This window comes from Hippopotamus amphibius, chromosome 9 (assembly GCF_030028045.1).
Source record: "Hippopotamus amphibius kiboko isolate mHipAmp2 chromosome 9, mHipAmp2.hap2, whole genome shotgun sequence".
Lineage (NCBI taxonomy): Eukaryota > Metazoa > Chordata > Mammalia > Artiodactyla > Hippopotamidae > Hippopotamus > Hippopotamus amphibius.
The window spans coordinates 95,817,788-95,845,395 of NC_080194.1; the positions used below are offsets into that span (position 1 = coordinate 95,817,788).

The 27,608-nt window shown below is 46.2% G+C and overlaps 2 protein-coding genes and 1 non-coding gene across 3 annotated transcripts in view; 2 read left to right on the top strand and 1 right to left on the bottom strand.

Annotated features, from left to right (window-relative positions):
* The window catches only part of TMPRSS5 (transmembrane serine protease 5), a 32,115-nt gene extending 17,160 nt beyond the window's left edge, over nucleotides 1-14,955 (top strand). The window contains exons 12-13 of the mRNA XM_057750769.1: nucleotides 73-225; nucleotides 14,754-14,955. Coding sequence (XP_057606752.1) covers nucleotides 73-225; nucleotides 14,754-14,837 — 237 coding nt within the window. The 3' untranslated portion in view covers nucleotides 14,838-14,955. The remainder of the gene's footprint in view (nucleotides 1-72; nucleotides 226-14,753) is intronic.
* Nucleotides 7,481-7,553, top strand: TRNAD-GUC (transfer RNA aspartic acid (anticodon GUC)). The gene has a single exon. It is a non-coding gene; the product is annotated as a tRNA-Asp (tRNA).
* Nucleotides 14,956-24,429: 9,474 nt separating the features above from the next.
* LOC130860700 (PDZ and LIM domain protein 5-like) lies at nucleotides 24,430-27,055 on the bottom strand. Its single transcript, XM_057749267.1, has one exon. The coding sequence runs from the start codon at nucleotides 26,965-26,967 to the stop codon at nucleotides 25,180-25,182; it is 1,788 nt and encodes a 595-aa protein (XP_057605250.1). The 5' UTR covers nucleotides 26,968-27,055; the 3' UTR covers nucleotides 24,430-25,179.
* Between the last annotated feature and the right edge of the window lie 553 nt (nucleotides 27,056-27,608).

Here is a 27,608-nt window from a genome sequence, read left to right on the forward strand (position 1 = left end):
GGGGTCTGCCGCCACTCCACCAGGAAGGACTAACCGCCTGTTTCTCTGTGTCCCGGTGCCTGGATCCCTCAGGGGGATAGCGGGGGCCCCCTGGTGTGCCTGGACGAGGGTACCTGGCGCCTGGTGGGCGTGGTCAGCTGGGGCCGCGGCTGCGCAGAGCCCAACCACCCCGGGGTCTACGGCAAGGTCGCAGAGTTCCTGGACTGGATCCAGGACACCGCGCAGGTGAGTGTGGGGGCAGCTGGGCCCTGCCTGTTTGTTTGTGAAGGACCCGACCCTCGGCAACCGTGACCCTCATCGCTTAGGCCTGGGCCCTGCTAGGGGCTGGGGAATGTTCCCAGACTGGGAGGAGGAAGTGATGCTTAGAATATTAAATCCATTCTGTCAATTTAAGCATTCACTAGGGAAGAGTGGGCCTGAGTTTGTAGCCCAGATCTGCCATTTCCTGTGTGACCGTTAACGAACGCCTAACTTGGATAAACCCCGGTGTCCTGATAGTAACCATCGTGGCTACTGTATATGCTATTATATGTGACAATTACATGAGGTAAGGCCTGCCCAGTGCTAGGCTTGAGTGACCCAGGTGTTACTACGTGTTTATTTATCACCATTATTCATCCCTGGTCGTGTCTGCCCTCCTGCCCTAGGGACAGAGCTCAGCACTTAGCAGTTTGGGTTCAGCAACTAATTCATTCTGCGTGCTCCCACTCCTTCCGTTCAGTGGGAGAACCAAGGGAGAGTGTATAAAAGCATGTGATTTGTATAAAGAACCTTACAAACACAGGACATGAGAGGGGGAAGCATCTTTCTGCAAGGTTGGGCTCAGGCAGGTGGTGGATAATAAACTTTAGAGTTTACAGGGGACTCTGCATCCATCTTCTCATCCAAACCTTACAAGAAACCTAGAAAGCAGATATTTTAGCCCCATTTGATAGAAGTGAAAATATCTTGATAGAAGTGGAACCTTGATAGAAGGTTCTGGGTGGTAAGTGATTTATTAAAATGCTAGTCACTCAGCTAGCGGATGGTGGAGCCACGCTGTGGATCAGCCCTTTCTCTTTCAGCCCAGGACTCCTTCCCTGGTCCTGTGGTTTTCTCCATCTCACTGCATACCAGCCTCGTGTTTCCTGGGGTCTCTGGCAGGTCCACTAGATGGAGGAGAAGCAGCAGCCCCGGATGCAGAAGGCATGGATCTCTTATCACTGCACAAGAGACAGTCTCTACCCACCAGCCAGTCTCCAGGCCACAGGGCCTCTTCCCTCGGGCTCTGATTTCCAGTCCCTCTGTCTCACCAGAGAGCCTCGATGACAGGAGAGGTGCTGGGCTGGGTTGGGAAGGTAGGGGAGCCGAGAGGTGGGGGGTGGGGAGCAGCTGGAGAGGAAGAGGCTGCTGGCAGCAGCTGGGAGCTGCCCTTCTGCCCCCTCAGCTCCCCAGCCCCTGTGCGCATCTTTTGGGAGGATGCTCAGGGATGCTCTGGGCCTGCCTTCTCCCTGTGCTCTCAGGTGGGGGAAGTACCTTCCTAGAGACCCAGGCTGGGAAGCTCCTGGGCATATGGGGTCAAGACTGGACCAGCCCAGGTTAAGCCCATGGAGTCAGGATCCGCCCCCACTCTTCTGTGGATCTCACCTGCTTCTTGCTCTCACTTGGCTCTGGTTGGCCCTGCTGGGGTAGGGGTGGTGGGCGGGGGGCACTGTAAGAACATTCTGGTTGGTGTTGGAATAGGGTGTAGGTTTTAAATGACAGTTCTGTGAATTGGTCCAGGACTTCCGGTATTAAAGTGAAGTGATGCATAGTCTCGGTCCTGTCCTCCCTCCCAACCCCCCTTCTCACTCTTTCTCTCACACCCACATTAAGGGGTAGTAGAATTACAATTTTCCTCCCATATATGTTTCTTAGAGCTCTGGAACTGACTCCTGCTCATCTCTCTAGGGTTTTGACATGTGCTTATTTATATAATTCTTTACATTTGTTAAATCTACATGTCATGATTTGCAACAGAGGGCCCCAGCCATCCAGGTGCTCTGATGCTACAAGTCTGAGTGCCACTGAGTCAGTGCTCCCTGAGGGAGGGTCTGGCTTCTGCACAAGACCCATCTCTCCTTAGCTCTTCTTTCAGGACTGGGCCTTCTGGCTTGGGGAGATGTCTTTCTGAGTTTCTGCCCAGTAAGCATTTTCCTGGTTAAGAGTCTCCCCCACTCTCTCCTGTCTAGCAATTAAAATGCAATTGGCATCTTGTTTCTGAGAACTGCAAGGAATTTTTTATGGTGCTTACCCAAGGAAATGCAATTAGCTTTTAGCAATAACACAACTTTTTCGTGAGTTTATCAGCATTTTTTTGCAGGGTAGTACAAATGAATATTCATTCCTGGAGGGTTCACTTCCTTTGCAAGAAGTACATTAAAAAATAAGGGCCACGGTTTACTGTCATTTTGTCACCTGGGGAAGTGGCTGCTGGGAGTCTGCTGCCTAACTGCAGAAGCAATGTGGGCGAGGCCCTGGCAGGTGGCGGGTAGCCTCACCCTGTGTTCCTAGAGCCCTGACCTCCAGCCTCCTGAGAGCAGCATTGACTACCCTACTCTGGTGAGTCCCCACCTCAAGAGGTGGTTTCAGGGCCGCTGCTCTGCATGGGCAGGGAGGAGTTACCGGCAGATCCATCAGCGATGATGTTTTTTGTTTCTGTTGTCGCCCATATGCGTTTGCTTAGTTAAATGGAGGTTTTCATGTACCACAGTCATTATGACCTGTTAATAATCAGTACCATTCGGATACTATTTTATAGTTTATCAACCCTGCTCACACGTGGTATCTCATTTAAATCTCACACCATGTATGTGGTGAAGATGTTATTGTGCCCATCTCACAGGTAAGAAAATTGTTCAGAAAGATGAAGTGACTTCCTCAGGACCCACCAGCTAATAAGTGCCAAAGCCAGGATATGAACCTTGAGTCTCTTTACACCAAATCCACATCACTGTTTTGCACACAGATGGACAAGATGGTCTGATATTGCACAGAAGTGTAGAACTGGAAGACTGGTGCAGTCACTTGCCTACAGTAATGCATTGCCATCCTTCATTTTTATAGGTGAGGTGACCAAAACCTGGGAAGTTAAGTTGAGACCCTTCCTGGGCAATGATTCTCTGTTTATCTATAGAAGGTCCTGGTCCTTTCACCAGGCTACCAGTCAGATCTACAGACTCAGAGGCTCTCACCTGCCCTTCCTGCCCATCCAGCCCTCGGAAAGTGAGGAGAAGTGAGTGTCCTGGGCCGGCTGCTGGAGGGGGGGCTGGAGATGGGAGCAAGGAAGGCGGGAAGATTCAGGTCCAGAAGAGTTTTAATGAGGACCAGCTGGGTGCCCAGCTGTGTTACGTTCTGCAGGGAATTCAGAGGTAGAGAAGCGGCTGCCTCATTGGAGCCATGAGACTTATTTGCAATAAATTATTAGTGGCCAGCCAGGCACGAAGCTGAGTGGTGAGGCAGTAATTGCCAAGGGAGCTCCAAGGGCCTGTTGTTGACTAAGTCGGGACATTTCTGTGTGCAGGAAACCTGTCTCTTTCCCCAAGGATTCAGCATCCCACCTGCTTGAGGAGACCTTGCCAGCCTCCTGAGACTTCCCAGAAAGGTGGCTCCTGGCTGCCAGAGCCAGGGCAGAGCCCGTCTCTCATCTACTCCTTCTCTGTGCTTTGGGGGTCTGGAGGGTACAGCAGGGTGCAGGCTTTCACTCCTTGTTAGGCTTTCCGTGGTGTCCTGCTTCTCCTAGGAGAGTTGCTTTGAACAAGGGGGCAGCCCTGTCATTCCTCGGGAGCATTTCGCAGGCTGTTTCCTGCATTTTATTTTTGGAAGTGTGGGGTTCGTCCACAATAGGATGAAACTGGAAATGCTATAAATGCTAAAACTTGGTACAGTAGCTATCAGGAGATGGTTTTCCCGAGTTTCTCCCTTGTTTTCTCTCTTCTCCCTTCTCTGCCCTCTCCTGGCCACGCACTTAGGACCCTCCTGGCTGCTCAAAAGAGAACCGCCTGCACCTGCTCCCACTCTTCTGCCTCTCACAGCATCCTGGGTCTGCACCCCTTTCCACCTCTCTACTCAGACACACCAGAATGTATCTTTGGGTTTGCATCACCTTGGGGCTCTGCTTCCTGCTAAACTCATTGGAGCCCAGTGTAGTCAATGGCTCTTTAAACTGTATCTTAAATACCTCCACCTCTAGGAAGGCTCTCCTAGTAGTAGGTGCGGTGCTGCTTCCTACTGAGAGTGAGGCTGGTCTTTCTCACACTCTCCGAGGCTAGCAAAGGGAGAGGCGGAGCCTGCAGGCACGCTCTGTGGCTTTCCGGTGCCCCCAAATCCACGGGGCTGAGCAGTGCAGGGAAATCTGCTGGCGGGTTTTCTCCTGGGCTTGGTGCTGGGGTGGACCATGCCAGGGACTCAAAGAGAATGGTGAGAGGAGTCCCGACTCCAGAAGGGGCTGTCCCCCACTGCTGTGATGGGAAGGTGGGGGCTTTCACAGGGCTTGGCTCAGCTTCTGAGTGTCCTTCCTTCCAAGGAGCCTCTGGCTGTGGCATCTGATGGGGGACAGTCCAGTCTGGGTCTCTAGCCACTTGAGAATGTGCTGCCCTGAGCTAGCGACTCGGCCTCCCTGGAGTTTGGTCTCCTATCTATCAGACAAGGGATCTGGGCGAGGGGGGTCTCCGTGGGATCTGCCTTGTCTGGCCGGCTTTCACGCCAACCTCTGTTGACCCTGGAGACATGCGTCTGCCCCATGACTTCCAGTTGGAACACACATGGAGAAGAGCCTGTTCCTGGGACAGATCTAAAGGAACAAGCTTGCTCTGGCATCTCAGCTCCACTCCAGGACAGCACTCTGACTGCTCTCTGGGTCCCTGGGAGGAGGAGGCACCAGGCAAAAGATTTGAAAGCCATCTTTCCTCATGTCCTGTGTACCCTGGCAAAGGGTTCAAGGACAAGTTTTCTCAGGGGCTCCCCAGCTCACTTCCTAACACCCCAGGCTCTGGGTGGGGCCCCATGGGGGCCAGCTTCCTAAAGAGAGTGAAGGAATTTCCCCTCTGCTCTGATGTCCGCACTTTTCTTCTGCAACTTTCCCTGGACAGCTCCTGAGCTGCCCACAGGACCCCCTGCTCTCCAGTCTTTCCTCCTGCATGTGGCTCAGTAATGAAAAAAGTTTTCTGCCCACACAACCATTACCAGGCAGCTGGGGTGCAAGCCATCCTCTGTTCCCGAGCCATGTGCCAGGCTCACAGAGGGAGAAACCTTTCCCGTTCCCCTCGGTTAGGGGGACCCACCTTTCGAGATTGCCCAGGACCGTCCTGGTTTTAACACTGAAAGCCCCATGTCCCCCAAAACCCTGCAGTCCTGGGCAAACTGGGACAGTGGGTCATGCTAAATCCGTTGCCTCTCTTCTGTGTAAAAGGCAAAATCCAGCTCCCTTCGGCCTCCTCCAGCCCCCCTTCAGTCTGAGCTTAAAAGAAGCTTTTTAACCCTGGTGACTCAGAGTTGCAGGAGAAGACTCCCGGGAATTCTCAAGATCTGCACACTTTCGCAAAGATGGCCACATCAGCAGGTGCTGCCTTGGTCCAGAGGCTGTGGGAGTGAGAGTCCCTCCTTCCGCAGTGCCCGAAGCTGACCTGGCTGCCCCTCCCTCCCTTCACTGGCTCCTCAGACGGCACCCAGGGCACCTGCACCTCATCTTGCCTGAGGTTTTGAGCAAACAGCCTGGCCCTGTCAGGCCCAGAAGCTCTGCAGTTTGAAGGAGGCAATGAAGGGGATGCAGAAGCAGTGTTGCTCCTGGAAGCCACGAATACTGACTTCCCAGTTTTCCCAGGTCTCACTGATTTCTGGTCCCCAGAACGTGGTACAGGGCTCAGCATGTGACAGGTGGTCGCTGAGCTCACTTGGGAAGAGGGGAAGAGGGGGAGCTGCCCCCCGCCTCAGAGCTGGGTGGGTCTCTTCTCCTGGCCTTTGCCTCCCGGAAGGGATCCGAGAGGAGCCAAGAAGAGCCTGCCAGACTGCTGGCGTCCGCAGGGATTTGGTGGGGTTTGTTTTATCTCAGCACTATCTGCAGAGGTGAGGGCATGAATAAAAGAGTGAGGAAGATTTACTGTTCCCATAGCATAGCAGTCGCCTTGTATTTGTGCGGCGGTTGCGGGGGAGGAGGGGTGGGAGCAGTGGGGGGGGGCGGTGCTGGGACTCGGAGAAAGTCAGACCCTTGTCTGTCTTTGTGCAAAGACCGTGGGGGTGCACCTGAGGGTGAGACTGGGAGGGGTCTACTTAGGCCAACTCTCCAACCACCAGTGGCCAGAGTGTCCCCCCCCAACTCTCCAGCCTCTGCCCTGCAGGACCCAAGAGGCGGCAGCTTGGGTCCTTGAATCTCTAACCCCAGGGCACGTATGTGCTGGCCTGGTGGGCTGTGCTGCCAGTGGGGGCCTGGAAAGACAGGGCATCAGGCTGGGCTTGTCTGTCCCTTGCGGCCCTGGTAATGGACACAGTCAGCATATACTTGTGTCACGGCCCAGCCTGGCCTAGGGCTGGGATCCAGACCTTTTCAGCTGAGGGTGACTGCGGACAGGGCCCCGTGTTGCCTCTGCATGTATGTCCAAGGCAATACAACCCATCTCTTGATGACATCGCACTTCTCTTGGGGCCACCAAAACATGGGCCACTGTTTTGTACCGAGTCAATGTTAATGGGTCCGGCTGGTGGTGGGAGGGAGCAGAAGGGAGGAAACTCTGAGAGACTGGGGGTGGCCCCGGGAGGCGATGCCATCTGTAGAGTGTGTGTGTGGATGTCTGTGTGCCTGGGTGTTTCCGTGTCTGAGTCTGCGTATGTGTGTGTGTGCATGTCTGTGTGTGTCTGGGTGTGTGCGTGTGTTCTGTAGGAAACTTGAGGGGCCTGAGGGTAGAGGAGGGAGGAGAGGAAATGTGAGGGTTCTGGGGAAGGCTACGTAGGATTTGTCCCCTAACCCTGAATAGGCAGATCTGACTCTGACCAGTTTCCACAGACAGGGCCCCTGCCACCTTTACTTCCCCCTCCCTGGTCAATGTCAGGGCAATTCTCATGCAGATTTCTATACTTCTTCTTTACCAAAAATGTCCATGTCCTTCAGGGTGACCATGCTAACCCCCACCCCACACCCCCTCAACACTTTACTTTAGACCAGGTCGTAAATTACTAGAAAGAATTAATCACAGTGGTCATATACCAGACATACAGACTTGTAGTAGTGTGTGTGTGTGGGGGGGGGGGGGGGGGGGGGGGGCGGGGGGGGCAGGGTGTGGTCATTTCCCCACAGTGGCTTCTGAATATTAAGTCACCCTCTCCGGACTGCCTCCCTCAGGCCCACTCACCATTTGTGAGGCTTAGGGCAGGAGTGTGGGTGGGAGGCCAAACACCATGTAGCTAAATAGTTAAAAGTGACACATCACACTAACAAACTGTTAAATGAAAAATGTTCTCTCCTGGGACTTCCCTGGTGGTCCAGTGGTTAGGACTCCATACTGTCACTGCCGAGGGCCCAGGTTCAATCCCTGGTCTGGGAAGTAAAATCTCACAGACTATGGGGCACGGCCAAAAAAAAAAAAAAAGTTCCTCCTCTTGCCATGACAAATATACCTTCTTAAGGATGAGGAAGGCCAGGTAAGAATTTAGAATCCCTGGGTCTTTGGATTCTGTCCTGGAGCACGGCGGGGTCGGGAGAGCTGGTCCGAGCCAGGGCCTTGTGGGAGCCCTGTGGGCACTCATCCTGCTTCAAGGGGTGCGCCCCCCAGTGGGGTCTGTCCTGAGGGACAGAGGCCACTTGAATCCTGGGGTCTAGAAGAGGGCACGTGGGTGCTGGGTGGGCACATCAGCTCAGCCCTGTGAGTGTCTCCCCTCAGGGAAGGACTGGTCACAAAGGGCCAGGACAGCAGGGCCGCGACAGGGTGAGGGTCACCCAGGGCCGGCCACTCCTGCCTGAGCCTGGTCTCGGCTCTGCAGGGCGGCCTCCTATAATGTGAGCAGCCCAGGGCGGGGAGGCTTCTCTTGACTGTCTCCATGGGAGTTGAAATTTATTCTGCTTCATCAAGCAAGACAGAGGTAAAATGTCAGAAGGAGATGGTCTCCCCTGAGCACCCCCACTCCTCTGGAGCACTGTAGGGTGCCCCTGGACACATCTCAGGGAGCCCTGCTTCCATTGGCCCAGCTCCGTGGCAGTCCCTCGGCTCATGGCCAGTAGAGAGATACCCAGAGTGAGTCTTTATGATTCCCATTCATGAGGCCTCTTAGAAATTGAAATAAACATGGAGAAAAGTGCTAGGGTGCAAATAGATTGTACTCCAGAGCTCTCTCACAGAACATCTTTCAGTAAAAACTAAGGTGAGTCAAAGCTAATTAGGAAAATGGGTGTATAGGGTCCAGGAAAGGCAGTGGGAGAGGAGCTGGGATACGAATCTGTATGCACTTTGGAGAGATCTGGATTAAACTGGTCACGGACTGACTTGTGTGCCTCCTCACCACGCCCCCCTCCATGCCTGCCCCACTTCCCTGCTCCCAGTGCATGTGTTGAAGCCCTAACCCTCGATGTGACTGTATTTGGAGAAGGGCTTTTAGGGAGGTAATTTAGATCAAATGAAGTCTTAAGGGTGGGGCCCTAATCCCATAGGACTGGTGTCCTTCTAAGAAGAGGCAGAGACATCAGACCTCTCTCTCTTCTTCGTTCACATGGAGAAGAGGCCCTGTGAGGACACAGCGAGAAGGTGGCCATCTGCCAGCTGGGAGGGGAGTTCTCACCAGAAACCCACCCTGATGGCACCTTGATCTTGGTCTTCCAGATTCCAGAACTGTGAGAAATAGATTTGTTCTTTAAGCCACCCAGTCTGTGGTTTTCTGTTATGACACCCCCAGCAGACTAATAGAAAAATAAACCACCGTAGAGGACACTCATAAAATAATAGAATGGACACAGGAGCAGCCCAGGGTGTTCCGGCCTGATATGCAGCCTCTGCCTTTGGTATTCTTTTTACCATGTGTGGGAGGCATTTAGGGAGGGCTGGGTTGGAGGAGGGAAGAGTGCTGGCCCCAGAGCCCTGAAGTCTGAGTTCAAATCTGGCTTCTGTTGCTTGTTAACCGAGCCCAGCTTTCACTGGACTTTGCTGAGTTCCTATTTTCTTCTCTGTGTAATGGGATTAATAACATATGTCTCGTGCAACTCACAGAGCAGATGGGCATACCAGCAGAATTAAGTAATGAGAAGGCTTTGGAGATTGCATAGAGCTAGGCAAATGGGAAAGGTTATTGTTTCCAATCTGCAGGGACAAATCTGCCAGGTGTCTTACCTATTCAGTCAAACCCCATTTATTGAATGTCATCTTGGTACCACATCCCCTCTAAGCCTTGAGCACCCAGAACTGAATGAAATAGGGGTTTATGATCCAGTTAGATCTAGTTGGAGACAGACACTAAAAATGGGTTATATTTATTATTTGCTAAACAGCACAAATATGGAATATTTTGAAAGAATTTGGTACACTACTTTACAACCATTTACAGATAGATGCTTGTTGCCAAGAAAGAATTGATGTGGTAAATGTAGAAATATCCCACCTACTATCTTAGCATGTAAGGTTTTAAGAAAACCAATGGAGGAAAACAATGTTTTGATCATAACTGCAGGAGTGTGGTTTCCATACCCACATATTTGTGAGAATGAAAAGCCCAAGACAAAATGCTGCCTCAAAATCACAACATGGCTAGCCTTGGTTGAATCATGTTTCTAATAGAAAAGACAACCCCCCCCCCCCCCCACATTGCCAGTGCTCCCAAACAAACACAATGGTAGGTAAACAGGGGCCCTCAGAGGGGTCAGATCAGGTTCTTCTTGGAACCGTGGCCCATCACTTTAAGTTCCTGGGTCTCAGTTTTCTCATCTGTATAACAGGAGTAATACTGCCTCATAAGGTTTATTGTCATGAAATTGAAATGAGATCAAATGTATTGTTATCCCAAAAGAGGGAGTAACAGAATAGTCACACAGGTAGTCCAGAACATAGCTTGGTCTGGAAGGGCTTTTTCCATGCTTGTGGGAGGTGGGCCGGCAAGGCTCCCTTTAGTTTTGTGCCCGCCTGATCAGTATCATCACCATGAAGGACCCAGTCCTGCCAGATCTCCCCTGCTGGCCTCTGACCGGCCCTTCCTCTCTTCTTCTTGTCCTCCCTCCTCCCTGCCTTCCTTTCCTTCATTGTTATTGAATACCTATTGTGTGCGGATGTAAAGATAAATCTCTCACTATTTCAGTAGAAGCTCACAGTCATGTGCGAACTTGGACCAATCATTTCAGGACAGGGCCAGGAGTAAGGTGCTGCAGGAGCATGGGTCAGGCATGACACTGGATAGGATGGTTGCTTAAGCTGGACCTGGACTCATGAGTGTCAACTGGGTTGGGGCTGGGGTGAGGGGATGTGGCTGGAAGGAGAAGAGAGAATGAGGGCCTTTTGGGTCACGGGAACAGCGTGAAATACTTGACATTTCTGGGAAATGCCTAGTAGTTCTGTGTAAGTAGTCCTACGATTATGGACCTGGAGCAGGTCTGATGCCAGTGAACAAGCCAAGGAGTCCTCACTTTGTTCTATGGGAAATGGGGAGGAGCCACTGAAAGTATTAAAGCTGGAGAGAGTCCTAGTCGAATCTTAGGAGAGCCTGTGAGTGTATAGTGGAGAGGGTGATCTGGGAGAGGCACACATGTGGGCTTTGAGAGGCACAGGCACCCCATTATAACTCATAGAGTGAGATTTCAATCTTCTTTTAAAGATAAAAATCTTTGGACTTCCCTGGTGGCGCAGTGGTTAAGAATCTGCCTGCCATTGCAGGGGACACGGGGTCGATTCCTGCTCCAGGAAGATTCCACATTCCACGGAGCAACTAAGCCCGTGCGCCACAACTACTGAGCCTGAGCTCTAGAGCCCACAAGCCACAACTATTGAACCCTTGAGCCACAATTACTGAAGCCCATGTGCTTACAGTCTGTGCTCCCCAACAAGTGAAGCCACCACACTGAAAAGCCTGCACACCACAACGAAGAGTAGCCCCCACTTGCCACAACTAGAGGAAGCCCACTCGCAGCAACGAAGACACAACACAGCCAATAAATAAGTAAATAAATAAATAAACTTAAAAAAAGATAAAATCTTTATTTGGAACCCTTGATCATATGAGACAAAAGCGACGTTTTGCTAGTATGCATTTATCTTACAGTTCCAAATTGATGATACCTACTTAGTATAAAATCAATGTGAATGATAATGTTGTTTTAATGAGCATAGAAATTTGAAGTCAGGGGCCATGCATCAAATTGCATAGATAGATCAGTTTCTGGATCCAGTTCATTTCCAGGTTTTGATTTGGTCGCAAAGCACCAGGAAATTCTGACTTATACAGTTAAGTAGTTGCTAATAGCAATGGGTTTTTCATGGCTTGCCTTATAGTCTCAGGACACTTTAATTAAAAGGGGAAAACTTCATTCAGAGGCCTGCATAAAAATGTGTTAATCTCACACTTTAAGTTAATGGCCTAATGGTCTCCATGTACCCAAAATGGTAAGATATATATTTTCCTTATGATTTACTTTGTTAAAATAGCTTAACTTTGGCTACCATAACAAAATACTACAGACTAGGTGGCTTAAACCACATGAATTTATTTTCTCACAGTTCTGGATAGAAAGTCCCAAGATCAAGGTCTAGAAGGGTTTGGTTTCTGGTGAGGCCACTCTTCCTGGCTTGCAGACGGCCGCCTTCTCACTGTGTCCTCATGTGATGGAGAGAGAGAGAGAGAGCTCTGGTTTACCTCTTCCTATAAGGACACCAATTCCATCATGGGGGCCCTACCCTTGTTACCTCCTCTGAACCTAATTACCTCCCAAAGGCCCCACCCCCAAATACCATCACATTGGGGGTTAGAGCTTTAACATGCGAATTTTGGGGGAACACATTTAATCCATGGCAGTCATGTAGCACCAAGAAATCCTAACATTCAGTTAAGTAGTTTCAAATAGCAATAGGTTTTTCGCAGCTTGAATTTAATCTCAAGACAGTCTCTAATTAAGGAGGGAAGACAATGCAGAGACCTGTGTAGCAATGAGATATTTTGGCATCCTAAGTAAATGGGCTGGTGTTCTCCATGTACTCAAATTGGCATATCACGTTTTCATTGTGCTTTCAATGGTTTTAATATATTTCAAATGAAATTTAAATCAAATATTTGAGAAATCCTGAGCCACATATGGAAATTGAAGATACAAGAGATTATTCTTACCCTGAGAGTGAAGGCGATTATGTGACTTGTGTGTTTGTCATTCCCTGGGGGACATAATTTGGCCCTGACCATGGCTGAAGTTGGACAGTTAGGGTAGCACTAATACCCACTTCTTCAGTGTGGGTGTTGAGAGGTGCTTCTCTCAAAACTGGCAGGAGTGTGTGTGTGTGTGTGTGTGTGTGTGTGTGTGTGTGTGTGTTGGGGGGTGGCTACACAGGGTTCATCTTTCCCATGGACAGCATGTGGTATTTGTATAATCTTGGTACCTGTCTGATCTATGATCTGTGGGCTTTGGGAGGACCCCAGCAAACTGTCAGGCTATTGAGAGACCTCACATCCATCTGGAAATGTCTACCTGCATACACTAGTGGAGATTCCATGGGCTACAAAAGCCTTCCAATAGGAGACTGATAACAGCTCCTTTTACTGAGCACCTACTATGTGCTGGGCACTATTTTATGCACTTTGTACGTACCAACATTTTAAATCTTTGCAACAACACTATGAGACAATTGGTATTATTATCTCTATTTTACAGATGAGTAAATTGAGGAACCAAGAGGTTAAACATCTTCTTGCCCAAAGTCACACAGCTAGTAAGTGACGGATTTGGGATTTGAATCCACAGTCTGGCTCTAGAGCCTGCATGCCTAGTTGCCATGCTGTCTTGTGCCTCTTGGAGTTAAGAATTCACGTTAGACCTCCGAGGTTTTATCATTGGGAATGGACATTGCATTTGTTGGTATTTTCCCCCAACAATGCCCTCAGTGCTAGTCAGAGAAGGTGGGTTCTTCTGATGATATTTGGGATGGGGTTTCAGCAGTAACTATTCAATATGCAGTAAGTTGGGGAGGGGGACTTACATATGTGTAAAGTTGTTGGAATCGTGCTCTTCGGAGCTGGGCTTGAGCCCTCCCTGGTCTGGATTTATGATGCTATCATGATGTATCAGGTATCATGAAGTCAGTAAACTGTCCTAGTGGGTCTGTGAGCCAGGAAGACTGTTTCTCTTTTAGTTGCAGGATCCAAGATACCGAGAGGGTCAGACAGACCTGTTGCAGAAAGCCAGTCAGATCCTGAGGCTGTGGGTACGATGTGGTCCTGGCTTCTGAATGCTCCTGAGACCTACCTTTTTTCTGGTCTTGATTCTTCCAAGTAAAGAGAAACAACCCATTAAGTTTCCACCAAATGTAGGAGGTTGAAAAGCTTAAGAGGAGACTGCGTTGAAAGTGCATCTGCAAAGCAGCTAAATTGACAGGCAACAGCAGAGTGTGTGGGGGTGGGGAGCAGCCATTGCAAACCCAGTCTATTAAGGGAAAGTTCCAAGAGGCCAGGCTGGGTTTTCCTTGAGAACAAAGGCTAAGCTGAGCAGACTGAGTAAATGAAGTCAATCAGAGCCGCACAGATTGGCAGGACCAGCACCCTCTAGAATCAGGTCACGGTTGGGGTGGCAGCTGCCTCGTATGCCAAGGTCTCAGAGTGGCCACCACACCTTGAAGTTGGAAAGAGTTTATTTCGGGATTAACAAAAGGAATCTGCTGGGAGCAATTTTATGGAGCTTGTTATCTCTGGTGCTTAGCCAGAAGAGGAGAACAGCATCAAGGAAGCATTTAATGAGTTCTTGGAGAGTGGAGAGGGGAAGGGCTATTAAACAGAGTCAGGAGGTGCCAGGAAGCTGCCTGAGCTCATGGGATCATCACTGTGAAGTTCAGCAGCCCCCCCACCCACACCTGTTACCTGGTGCCACTGTACACCCAAGTGGGCACAAATCATTGATGCCAAGTGACCCTCAAGGGCTTCTGCTCAGCTCCTGGTGTGCGGTACCCACTCCTGGGCTTAGTCTGAGCACTGTGCTCAGAGGTTGCGTACCAGAAACCTCAAGGGGTCAATGACCCAGATCATGCCAAGCTCAGGCTCCACCAAGAGCAAGGAACTGGTTCCAACCTAACCAGGGCTCTGAGAATTGAGTGTGTGGCCGCTTTCCTTGTGGCCAAACAATTGCCCCTGCATCAGAAGAGCATGGAGGGATCCGGCACTTTGGGGACACCTCCTTTACATTGGTTCACTGAATCTTTACAAAAACCCTGCCAGGGGGCAGTCTGTTCTTTTTGTGTGAATGGGGAAACTGAGGCTCGGCGAGGCTACAGTAACACACAACTGGTGAGGGGTAGGGATGGTGTTCAACTATATATTTTGGGGGGATTCCCAAACCCCCAAGTGTTCTTTGCATTACCCCTGCCTCCTGAGCAGAAGGTAAGAAGCTCACCTCTTTCCCTGGAGCTCGGGAGCAGGTGGCACAAGTGCCTCCCAGCAGGGCCTGGGCCAGAATGTTCCCCTTGGGACTCAGATGCTCTCACTCCCTGCCCTGACCTTGGACAAGTTACTTGACCGTTCTGAGCCTTGGTTTCCAACATGGATAACACAGGAATAACACATCCCCTTCCTCTTTGCAGGACTGTGCCTATAGGATGAAAGCGGCTGTGCAGAAGCCCGTTGTCACCGTCAAGGACATGTTTGTTCATGGAGCTTTTTGGTGACAGAATTATCAGTGTTAAACTGCCCAGTGCGTTCACTCCCCTCTTCCTGAACATGCGCCCCTGGGGATCTCGGGGAGAATGTTGATCCCCAGACATTCTGGGCTTGAACGACATGATGAAGATGTCACTATTCAGCCAAGAGGAAAGTCGTTTGTGATTCCTTCCAGGGTCTCATCTGATCATCTGGTCATTGAGGGGAAGAGTGGAGAAAAATCCATGTAAGAGGTGAAACTTTCTTTTGTGCAGCACAAGAAAGGAAGGAAGTAATTTTTTGATTCGAGGCCAGGGCAGCCTGCCAAGCTCCAGAGAAAAATGGAAGGTGCTTGGGCTCAAGGGGAGGGCAACCCCCGGGATCAGGACAGCAGCTCCAGCCGGAATCCCAGGCAGCGGATGGGGGAGGGAAGGTGGTGTTGGCAATTATGCAGGAGGAGATGATGGGGCCACGCGGACCCCTGGGAAGGCCCTGCGGAGCTCTGCTCAGCAGGGTTTGGCTCAGCGCTGCAGTGAAAGAGGCCAAGGGATTTGGAGCCCCCCTGAGTCCCCAGCTGCCCCATTTATTTCCTAATAGTGGGGTCCCACTGAAATTGCCCCTCTCTTAAAACATTTTGTGCTCTAAAGAGCCTTCATCCCTTCCCAGAACGCCTCTTTCCTGCCACCTGTCCCTTAGCCTCTTCTTTCTGGGCTCTCAGGGACAGAACACAATCCTATCAAACCCTGCATGGCCAGCCTTGGTCCTCCTGCGACATAGCTGCTTTCCCTGTGCTGCTTTTCTGCATTTTCTGCGAGCATCTGCTGAACAACCACTCTGTGTCCCTGCACACAGGCTGGGGATAAATAAGCTGGCACTTGTCATATTAATCATACCTTTTCATTTTTTGATGTTTTGACCTCTGGGCCTCACTGACCCTGGAGGGACTGCCCCTCCCAGGGCTGGCTGGTTCTGAGAGAGAGTAATGGACACCCCTGCAAGTACACCTTTCGTAAGCAAACCAGCCATTCCAGAGCCCACTCTCCAAATACCTCCTGTACTGGGCTCTTACCCCCTGGGCCACTAACCACACAGGTCTGGGTACCAGGCAACCAGGGACGGCCCCTACAGCCAGCCCAGCCAATGGAATCATCCTTCCGCTAGTGCCCAAGCCAGAAACCTGGGGTTCTGCTGGCTTCTCCCTCCCTTCCTCCTCCAATCATCAGAGTCCTCCAAATTCCATCTCCTTGATGGTCCTCGAGCTAAGGATCCTTGATGATCCTTTCCTTTCTCACAGCCCCTTTGCTCAGGCTCTCTTTACTTCCCCTCAGGCCACTCTGTACAGCCTCCTCACTGGTCTCCCTGACCCACTTGGTCCTCACTCTACACCACCACCAGATTGACTTTTCCAAAATCTACATTAGATCAGGCCATTCCTCTGTCTCAAGTCTGTTCATTGCTCTCCAGTGTGCTCAGGGTAACATCAAAACTCCTGAACTGAATACACAAAGGCCTGCAAAATCCGGTGCTCCTACTTCTCTGGTGCGATTTCTCTCACTCCGTCTCTTGAACTTGATGAGATGCAGAACTACCTGCAGCTTTTTGTATGTTCTCAGAGCTGCCGCCTCACAGCTGCCCACAGGGCACTCCTTCTGCCCTGATGGTGTCACACTCTTCTCCCTTTGCCAGGCCAACTCCTACTGATCCTTTGAAACTCATTCAGTGATTACCTCCTCCACGAAGCTTTCCCTGACTGCCACTTCTCCCTCACCCAGGACGCCTTCATCCTTGGTGTTCTGGCATCTTGGCTTGCACCCCTCCTATACTTCCTGGTCTCCACTCCCATCCTGAGCGCTCCCTGGAGGCAAGGACTTTGCCTTCTTGGACTCTGTCTTCTCACCTGGCAGTGGAAAGGACCAAGTTGGTCCTTGGTAAATTGGTGTGGACAGTCTGCAGGACATGGAGGGAAGGGAGCAGAGCTGTGCCTTTCTTGGACATCTCCATTTCATTGCCTTCAGCTGAGAGCTGAGTGTGTCCAGTCAGCTCCTTAGGAAATGGAGACTCTTGTCTGTGCTCCAGTGATGGTGATGTGGGTTTTCACCACTAAGTGCCTGTTGGAAATGACCTTTTTCTATGCCTAAAAGCACATCTCATGCTCTGACATGAAGCCATTCTCGAGCAAGTGAGTCACCTGGCTCCTCTGAGCCTTGGCCTCATCGTGGGTGAAAATGGGAATGACAATCCCCACACCTCAGAGGGCAGCTGTCAGGATTCACACCAAGATGATTTCCAGAGTCTGGTACAAACAGGTACACAAAGTGTTAGCTGTCTTCCCTCTGTACCCACACCTAAATGTATTAATTCTTCCCTCTTCATCAGTGACACGACCGTGTACACATAGCAATCAATGTATCATTTCTTGGGAATTCCCTGTGGCCCAGTGGTTAGGACTCCAAGCTTCCACTGCAGAGGGCATGGGTTTGATCCCTCATTAGGGAACTAAGACCCTGCAAGCTGCTTGGTACAGCCAAAAAGAAAAAAGAAAAAGAAAGAAAGAAAAGAAAAAAAATTTTCTGAAGGAAGGAAAACATTCTCCAGGATATGAATAATTTTTAGCTAAGAATTTCAAAGTGAAAGAGTAAATTCTAGATGGTAAAAAGCCAAGTTTAATGAAACCACCTGCATTACGTTCAACAGGCTCATTTGTGTATATCAGAATTTCTTTAGGGTCAGAATACCCAATAATACCTTAGAATTAACATAGCTCAGAGCATGTCTTAGCACAGCTTCCTAAAAAAGTCAAAATATTGTAGCAAAGCCCAAAGCCAAACCTCACTAGCACCAGGAACAGGAAAAAAAATGGAAACCTGGCCAAGGATCCAGAGCTTCCATGAGATTATTATTAAGCAAGGCTCTGCACTTCACAGAGAAGATAGAGAGGGAGGCAGGAGAATAAAAGACTCTGGCAAAGGAAGAAAAATTGAAAGAAATGACCAGAAGAGAGAAGGAGAAGGATTGTTTTGGGTGGGTCTTCAAACTGGATGAGGGGCATCTGTTGAGAAGTGGGTACTGAGAGAACGGGGACCCCCGAGGTCAGCACACAACTGTTGCATGCTGAGGATAACTCTGCATGGGACTGGCAGAGCAGTGTGGAAAGCTCTGATGTGTTTAAAATATCTTTAAAAAAATTTAATGCAAGGAGTTAAAATTAAATCAGGAGGTAAAGAACATTATAAAGATAACAGCAAAATACCTATACCATTTGTTGACTTTGAAATTTTAACATGATGTGGTACCACAAAATGTGTAACTAACTACTGTCAATATTCATTAAAGCAGAGATTATTATCTTGTTGTCAGAATAGCCTCAAAACACATTGATAAAATCTCTTAGCAAACTTGGAAGAGAAATAAACATCTTTCACTTGATAAAGAGCATGTACAAAAAAACTATAGCTAACATATACTTAATGGTGAAAGACTGAATGCTTTCCCCCTATGATTAGGAACAAGGCAAGAATGTCTGCTATAACCACTTGTATTCAACATCATATTGGAAGTGCCAGCCAATGTAATAAGGCAAGAAAAAAAATGAAATAAAAAGCATACAGATTGGAAAAGAAGAAATAAAACTGTCTATTCTCAGACTGCCTCCATAGAAAACCCCAACAAATCTAGGAGAAGAAAAAAAAGGGCTCTAGAACTAATAAGGGGAATTAGCTTGGTTATTGGATGAAAGGTCAATATGTAAAAGTCTATTTTATTTCTATTTACTGGCAATGAAGAACTGGAGGAATATATAGAAGGATTTAAGAGATATTTAGGAGGTAGAAACGAGAAATCTTTGTTGTACTGAGTACGAGAAGGAGAAAAAGGACTCAAAAATAATTCCCAGACATCTGAGCAACTGGAAGGTTAGCCAGGTCATTTATTGACATGGAAAAGACTGGGAAAGAAATAGATCAGAGGTAAAAATCAAAAGCTCTTTTTCAATATAAAACTTGATGTATAGTTACAGGTAACATAAGAAAAAATAGACAAATTGGACCTCATGACAATTAAAAACTTTTGTGTATCAAAAGACACTATCAACAGAGTAAAAAGGCAGCCTACATTTTGGGAGAAAATATTTTCAAATCATATATCAGATAAGGCATAATATCCAGAATATATAGGTAACTCCTAAAACTTAACAACAACAAACAACCTGACACAAAAGTGGGTAAAGGACTGAAATGACCCTTCTCCAAAGAGGATATAAAAACAGTCCATAAACTCATGAAAAGATGCTCAACCTCACTAGTCATTAGGGAGATGCAAATCAAAACCCAAATGGGATTACCAACTCACATCCATTAAGACAGCTACAACAAAAAACAAACAAGCAAAACACAGAAAATAACAGGTGTTGGTGAAGATGTGGAGAAATTGCAAACCTTGTACATTCTTACTAGAAACATAAAGTGGTACAGTATGGTGGCTCCTCAAAAAATTAAAAAGAGAATCATCATATGATCCAGCAATTCCACTTCTCTGGGTAAATACCCCAAATAATTGAAAGCAGGGTCTTGAAGAGTTATCTGTACACCATGTCCATAGCAGCATTATTCACAATAGCTAAAATGTGGAAACCCAAATGTCCATCAGTGGATGAACGGATAAGCAAAATGTGGTATATACACACAATTCAGCTTTGAAAAGGAAGGAACTTCTGACATATATTACAGCATGGATCAATCTTGAGGACACTATGCTAAGGATAACTTGCCAATCACAAAAAGACAAATACTGCATGATTCCACTTATGTGTCAGGGTTGGCATTTCAAGTTGAAGCACAGGTACGCTCTAGATTCAAAGGTTGTGAGACCACCTTCATAGGGGGCGTCCTTTAGGCACAATCCCTTCTGGGTCTCTACCCCATAAAATGGAAATTTTATCACCTCCTTTATGGAGATGCTGTAAGATAAATGAGATCGTGCACTAAGTGCGCGATGTGTGGCACGTGGTCTCCTGCCTGTCCCCGAGCCCTAACCCTCTCCTCACCAAGCCCTCCCAGTGAAAAGGTGATGAGGAGGGAAGCTAGACTTTAGGTCATCTTAGATCTCCCCGGTATGCTCCTTATTCTCAGGGTGATTGGCCCCGGCCCTGCTGCTGTCCCCTGAGCTGTGCAGGAAAGGACAGCACACACATGCATGCTGACACCCTAGCACAAGGGTAGGGAGAATATGCAACTCACATTTACCTGGAAATTTGCTTGTGATGTTTGGAGGCCACATGGCACTGCAGAAAGATGGATGGATGGATGGATGGGCGGACGGATGGACGGACGGACGGATGGACAATGATAAGACACTTGTACTGAGGGTGAAACCGGCCAAAGGTGAGAACTTACACTACCAGCCCTCAGAGATCTCTGGAAACACCATCAGTGGTGGCCCTTTATCACAAGAAGATTGGAAACAGAACAGTCATATCAGGGTATCTACTAAATGGTTACGATCATAAATTAAAATTCCTTTTAGGGGACAATTAGGACAGGTCAATTTAAAATTTTAAGAACTCATATCTAGTTCTTAGCAATTCCATTTATAAGAATTCATCATCATATACACAGAAATATACATGTATGTATATTCACTGCAACATCATTTGACAAGATAGAAAAATCTGAAATGACAAATATTCATCAGTAGGCAGTGTCTTCACTATATATTTATAAACATGTAAATGTGTATCATATAAATGTACATTTGTGTATAAATATATAATATAAATACATAATAAACAGGTAAGTAAGTATATACTGCTAAAGCTTGGGGAGGGATGGCTTGGGCAGGGAGGTTAAGTGAAAACAGTATGTTGCAAGAACTAGTATGTAAGATTCCGTTGAAAATAAGCCAACAAGTTAGAATACTCAGAGATAAAATTTCTAGAAAAATAGGGACAAATTATTAATAGTAATTATCTGTGGGGAATAGAATGACAGAAAACATTTCAGTTTCCTGTAAGGTCTGAATTCTTATAATGAGCATGAATTACTTTTATACTCAGAAAAACAATTAAGACATTTTAAAAATCACAAATGTGCTAGAATTATATCTTGTTAGGTAAACAAGTATAATTTAAATGGGAGCAAATATAAAACAAAAGACAAGGCCAATGTGTAAGATAAATTCCTCACTCTCAGAAAGACAGAAAATAGAGGAAAAGAAAAGGAAGCACCAGAAAAATAGGATTTTTTTTAAATTGTTTTTTTGGGGGCGTCATATAAATTGAATCTTGCAATATGTGGTCTTGAGTGGCTGGCTTCTTTCACTTAGCACAATGTTTTCAAGGTTGATCCATGTGGTACCTTGTATCAGCACTCCATTCCTTTACTGCTAATTGATACTTTATTGTACAGATACACCACTGTTGGGTCTATCCACGCATCAGCTGACAGGTATTTGGACTGTTTCCACTTTTTGGCTATTATGAATAATGCCACTATGCTATTAAACGACTACATACAAGCTTTTGTGTGGATATATCTTTTCATTTCTCTTGGGTATTTCTCTAGGAGTGAAACTGCTTGGGTCATATGACAACTGTATGTTTAGTCATTTAAATAACTGCCAGACTGTCTCCTGAAACACCGTTTTACATTTTACATTCCTACCAGCAATATCCAAAGGTCCCAATGTCCCCACATCCTTGGAAATACTTGTTATTCTCTGTCTTTTTGGTTAGAGCCACCCTAGTGGGTGTAAAATGGAATCTCATTATGGTTTTCATTTGCACGTACCTAATAACTAATGATGCTGAATGTCTTTTCATGTGCTTATTGGCCATTTGTTCATCTTCTTTGAAGAAATGTTTATTGTGATCCTTTGCCCAGTTTTTAAACTGAGTTATTTACCTTTTCATTATTGAGTTGTAAGAGCCCTTTATATATTGTAGATACTAGTCCTTTATCAGATATATAATTTGCAAGCATTTTCTCCCATTCCATGGGTTTGACTTTCCACTTTTTTGATAATGTCTCTTGAACCACAAAAGTTTTTCAAGTTTGATAAAATCCAACTTACCTGTTTTCTCTTTTGTCATTTGTGCTTTTTACTATCATACCTAGGGAATCACTGTCTAATACAAAGTCATAAAGATACATGCTTACATTCTCTAAGAGTTTTTTTTTTTTTTACATCACTGTAGCCATTTATTTGTTATGTGCACATTAAGGTATTCCTGTACTGATTATATTTCTCATGTGGTTTTTAATTAGAAAATGTATCCAAAAGCAAAACAGCACAGACATACACAAACTGAAAAATGTAAAGAAACAGAAGATAGAGATTAACACATAAGGCAAATGATACATTGAGAACCCAAACTCAAAACCTTAAAACATTTGGGGGGGTGAGGATCGACAAAATGAAGCCACCTTACATTTGCATAAAATTATTCAGTGTGTCTTCCCTTCCCTTATGTCTGAAAAACCTCTCCTTTCAATAGGGATGACAGAACTCCAAATCTCACAAAAATGTTAATATAACTCTAGATTCACACTTGAACAGGGAAGAGGAATTATTTTCCACAAAAGTGGTCCTTGAAAATGGTACCAAGAATACCTTTTTGTTATATATCATTTTTAAACACAACGCTAAACTAGTATTTTGACGATTTAAACTCTTCTTTCTACTTGTCTTCATACAGTGACCAAATGATCAGGTTTTAGTTTTAGACTCTAACTGTAATCTGAATCAGTGGGAAATACGAATGCTACAAGCATGTGCAAGGGTATTATTTTCAGGCTGCTGCTTCAGTGAGCAACATTCTGTCCTTGTAGAAATGCTGTACATTTGAACTGATCACTAACATTTGGAAACTGGGAAATCCAAGGAGGGGATGTTTTAGAGTCATGTACTGTGATTTAAATCTGTGTTATCCTAAGCACAACATTCCAAAATATACATCTAGAGAGACTAAAAGTAATGCTTTACAATAAAGAGGTAATAATTACAAAAAATGCTACTGACATGGAGTATTTATAATCAGAAAAATAAATATTCAGGGAGCTCACCAGAAGAATAAAGTGCTCTCTGCCAGTTATTAAAGATTAATGCTGGTGTATTAAATATGGCATTCCCTACTGTAAAATACAAAGATTCTTCTGGGTTATAATCAATATCTATTTCACAGGATTAACTCTTTTAGGAACAGACAGAAGAAGGCTTTGCCACAGAAGAGAAGGACAAAGCACAAGGACAAAATGTTAAATTAGGAGGTGATGTTATCCTTCTAGGCATAAACTTTAGAGAAATGCAACATTACGCTCCATGAATAACATGCAGAAAGAAAAGTGTAATAAAAACGAAATCCTTAATGTAAGATAACTTTATAAGAAATCCAGGTCGAAAAGAATTCTTTAAAAGAAATACCCAAATGTCATTCCAATGCCACTGACTTATCAGATACTATCTTGGCATATTAACTGTAAAGGCAAAACGAAGTAACAACAAAAAAAATCTCTACCACACCAAAACAAAACCACCAACTTATTTTATGTTGTATAAAGCAAAGGACTGACACTAAGATATGTGACAATGCACACAGCCAGCATGTCTTCTATAGAGGTGGTTTCAGCAGCAATGGGAAATAATGCACAGTTCAGTTCCAGCTTTTAAAAAACAAACGACAAGAAACTTCCTGCCTCCCTACAGATGCAGGGTGACGAGGTAGTCTGGGGTTCCTACTGGTGAAGCATTCAGTTTGCTACTTCATGTCACCCTTCTCTTTCTTTTATCCCCAGTTAATTATTATCTGCATATAACATAAGTCTGCTAGACCATAAATTAGCAGCTTTCAGGACAGATACCTTGAAAAGTTCTTAGGGAGGTTAAACAAATATTGTAGCCTAAAACCCTCTCTCTAACAAACATGCACACAATGGAAATGAAGTTGCAAGTGACGGGGGACAGGCAGGGCTTGGGGCTCAGTCTCAACTGTAAAAGCACCCTTCCCCAAATAAACTTAAATAACTCAATATGATCATGGCCTTTTGTTCATTTTGGAGACAAAGAAAAAAAAAAAAACTATCAAATGCCATAACCTCTTTTCTCAAATATCAACAGGATCCACAATCTTACCACAATTGTTTCTCTGTCTTCCTGTGGTATCTACATAATTTTTCCCTAAAATGAAGAAAACAAAGAACAGGCTGGTCTGAGTAATTAATCACGCTCCTCTCTATACTAGCAAACCTCTGTAAATAAAAGCTTTCCAAACTTCATGATTACATTTGGAAGTGGTTCATTTATTATTGAGAAAGAACTACCAAAAGAAAAAAAAAATCTAAATTGTTATCACATTCCCAAGCCAATCTTTTATTTTTCCAACACAGAACTAAAGAAAAAAAATTATTCTGCAAAGAGAACTTTCAGACCTTCATCAGTCAGTACTATAATTCTGAAACTGATCTAATTGATTCATTGTCTGAAAAGGGGGAATTAAAAAAATTTTCTGATCTAATCCTCTGATTTACCACAATTCCCAATCATATTCTTTTCTATTTATTCTCCTTAAAGAGGGAGAAAACTTTCAGAGTCCAAAGTTATTCAACAAGCTCTTTACTAAGGTAAAGCATGAAGGAAGGGGAAAAAAAGTTTGATGAGTATAGGTGGTGAAACATATACAATGAATAGAAATGGTCATATTTTAATACAAGGCAAAAATCTGAAGTTTATAAGCTATAATGGTAGCTTTTTGGGGTGGAGAAAAATATAACATCTCTTTTTGGCATGACACATTTTGATCAAAATCTCATTGGCCTTTCCTACTGGAACGATCAACTGTAAAGACAAAAAAAAAAAGTGCAGTTAAAAAACCTGACACCTACTACTGATAAAATTCTCTGTTTAAACTCCTATTTACTGTTTTAAAGATTAAACACTAATTAAAAAAAAAAACACAATGTTTCACTTGCTGATTAAGTGTAAGGCATTTTCATTGCCTTTTATAGATTTACAACTACCTAATAAGGAAAGAAGGTATAAGTATTTCAGCATAGAGGTTGAAGGTTTTTATTTTAAAATGTAATTCTTCACTAATTTATTCTAAGATGAATTTAATAGTCAACCAGGAAATTGGTTTTTATAAAAGTTATTTTATGGGCAGAAAATGCAGGAAAAAAGTAATAATAAACGCCAAACTGTCTCTTTACTTTATGAAGCCAAATATTTCCTCATAGACTTGGTTTTCAAAGCTTGGTATTTATCCCTTCAGGGCCACTATTATTTTTCAAAACTCCATATAAATATTACATCTAAAAATTAATTGGTGATTTAAATTCTCATCTTTCTCTTCAAATTTCTTCTCTTCCCCTGGACTGTTGACTTTCAAAAATTCACAGAATGAGCATGTTTCTTGCAAAGTGGCTTGTCCTTCTTGAAGAAAAAGGTCTGACCTTCCAGACTTTCACAACATACTGAGCATACAAAACAAGTGTCATGCCAGGTGTAGCCCAGAGCTTCCAGGAACATGTCACCAGCTTCTATGGGAAATTCACATCCATGGCACATAGTACCAAAGAGGGCATAATAATCAGTCTCACAGTAGGGCTCACCATCCTCCAAGTGAAAAACATTATTACAAATAGGTTTTCCACAGGCCACACACACAAAACAGGAAACATGCCAAGTTTGTTTCAAAGCATTGATGACCTCTCCAAGGATCTTCCTTTGGCATCGACCACATTCAGGAGCAAAGAATTTCTCGTAGCAGAGCTCACAATACAGGGCTCCCTGTTCCTCTACAAATCCAATGTAGGCCATCGTATTTTTGCAGTGAGCACAGTTAAATTCTTCCGGGTGCCAAGATTTCCCCAGTGCCACTAGGAATGGTCCTCTGATGACCTGGTTGCAGTGGGTGCACATCGGAGTTCGTTTCCCTGCGGGAATGTGCTCGGCCCTTTGCACCAAAGTGTCCTCATCACTGGGCTGGGGCTGCCTTCCAGCTGAACTGGCTGATGCCACCACTCCTGTGGACGTCCCACAGCTTGCAGCTCTTCCGGTGGAAGGTGCTGCTTGGCTGGGCCGTTGCCAGTCTGGTGACTTGATGCTGCTGGTGGACCCTAGAGGCTTGAAGGCGGCAGCAGTGGTGAGCCCGGCCACCCCTGGTCTGGCCGAGCCTGGGCTTTCTGGCCTCTCTGGTGTGCTCCGAGCCGCAGCTGCCGAGGGGGCCGCCTGCTGGGAAGGCTCCTGGGTGTTTGCCTTCTTTGTGTTATCAGTTTCAGATTCTTTCAGATGTTCAGTCCCAGTGATCTGGGCGAGGATTCGGAAAGAGCGAGACTGAGTGGTTCCAGTCCTTGGACGCCAGTCTTCAGTATCCTCAATCAGCCTCTTCTTGCTGGCATCACTGTGAGTCGGTATGTGATAAAACTCTGTATAACGATCCATAATGTGTTTTCTTGGCGGGCCATTTTGCTGTTTACTGTCACCCTGGGATCCTCTTCTCTGTCCCTCCGCTAGCTCCTGGGCAGTCTCGGCACACACGCTGGTGACTGTGGGCTGCCGTGGGACATTAACTGCAGGTTTACCAGCGCTCAGTGCAGATGACCGCTGGTCAGCACTAAGACTGGCATTAGCATGTGGTCCAGATGTAGTGAATGGGGGAGGAGTGACAGCGGCCACAGGTGGAGGGGAAGCATGTGATGAAGTGGTCGCGTGGGCTGGGGTGAAGGTAGACGATGGTGATGGGATGGATGTGACTTTTGGTGAAGACACAGAACCAAAGGGCCGTGGTGCCTTATTGTAGGCCATGTTGGTTGTGGAAGTGACTTTGGACACAGCAGGAGATGGAATGGGCACAGGTTTAACTACTTCTTTAGGTTCTCCCTTTTGAACGGGAACCGGCTCAGGCTTGGGTGTAGCAGAGGCTCTTTGCAGAGTCATATTCAAAGAGCCTGTACAACCCTTAATCTTGTTCTGGGCTTCAAGATGAGTCATTCCATGCGCACTTATTCCATCAATGCTGAGAACCACATCACCTATTCTTACGTTTGCCTGGGATGCTTTGCCGCCATCTTTTAGGCTAGAGATCGTGAGAGGCATGTTGAAATCCTTGCCACCTTGCAGCCGGAAACCCCACGGAGCTGGGCCAACCAAGGACACACTGTAGTTGCTCATGGTTCTAATGGCTCAAAGTCCAATCCATAAAAATTAAAGAAACTCGGGTCCGGCGCGGCGATGCCTCCTCCTCAGTCCAGTGCTGACAAGTGACTCGCTCTCTAAGAGTTTTATAGTGTTAGCTTTTATTTGGTCTGATACATTTTGACATAATTTTTAATATGGTGTGAGGTAGGGGTCCAAATCTACTCTTTTGCATGTGGATATCCAGTTGTGCCAGCACCATCTGTTGTAAAGAGTATCCTTTCCCCCACTGAATTGTCTCAGCAACCTTGTCAGAAAACAATGGACCCTAATCGTGAGGGCTTATTTCTGGACTCTCAGGTCCATTCCACTGATATCTATCCTTATGCCAGTATCACACTGTTTTGATTACAGGAGCTTTCTAGTAAGTTTAAATCAGGAAGTGTGAGTCCTCTGATTTTGTTCTTCTTTTTCAAGGTTGTTTTGGCTATTTTGGGTCTCCTGAGTTTCCATGTGAATTTTAGGATCAGCCTTTGGTAACTGTGGAATCAAGGAGAGCTAAGATCAAGGTCTACCATGCAAGAAACTTCTAGCTTTTCAGGAAAGTCTGTTTGAGTTTCTGTCATTGCAAACATACCACAGGCATGCTGGCTGTTCTGGCACTGGATCATGACCCA

Excerpts from the sequence above, each read along its gene's own strand:
- LOC130860700 (XM_057749267.1), bottom strand. The coding sequence starts at position 26,967 with ATGAGCAACTACAGTGTGTCCTTGGTTGGCCCAGCTCCGTGGGGTTTC.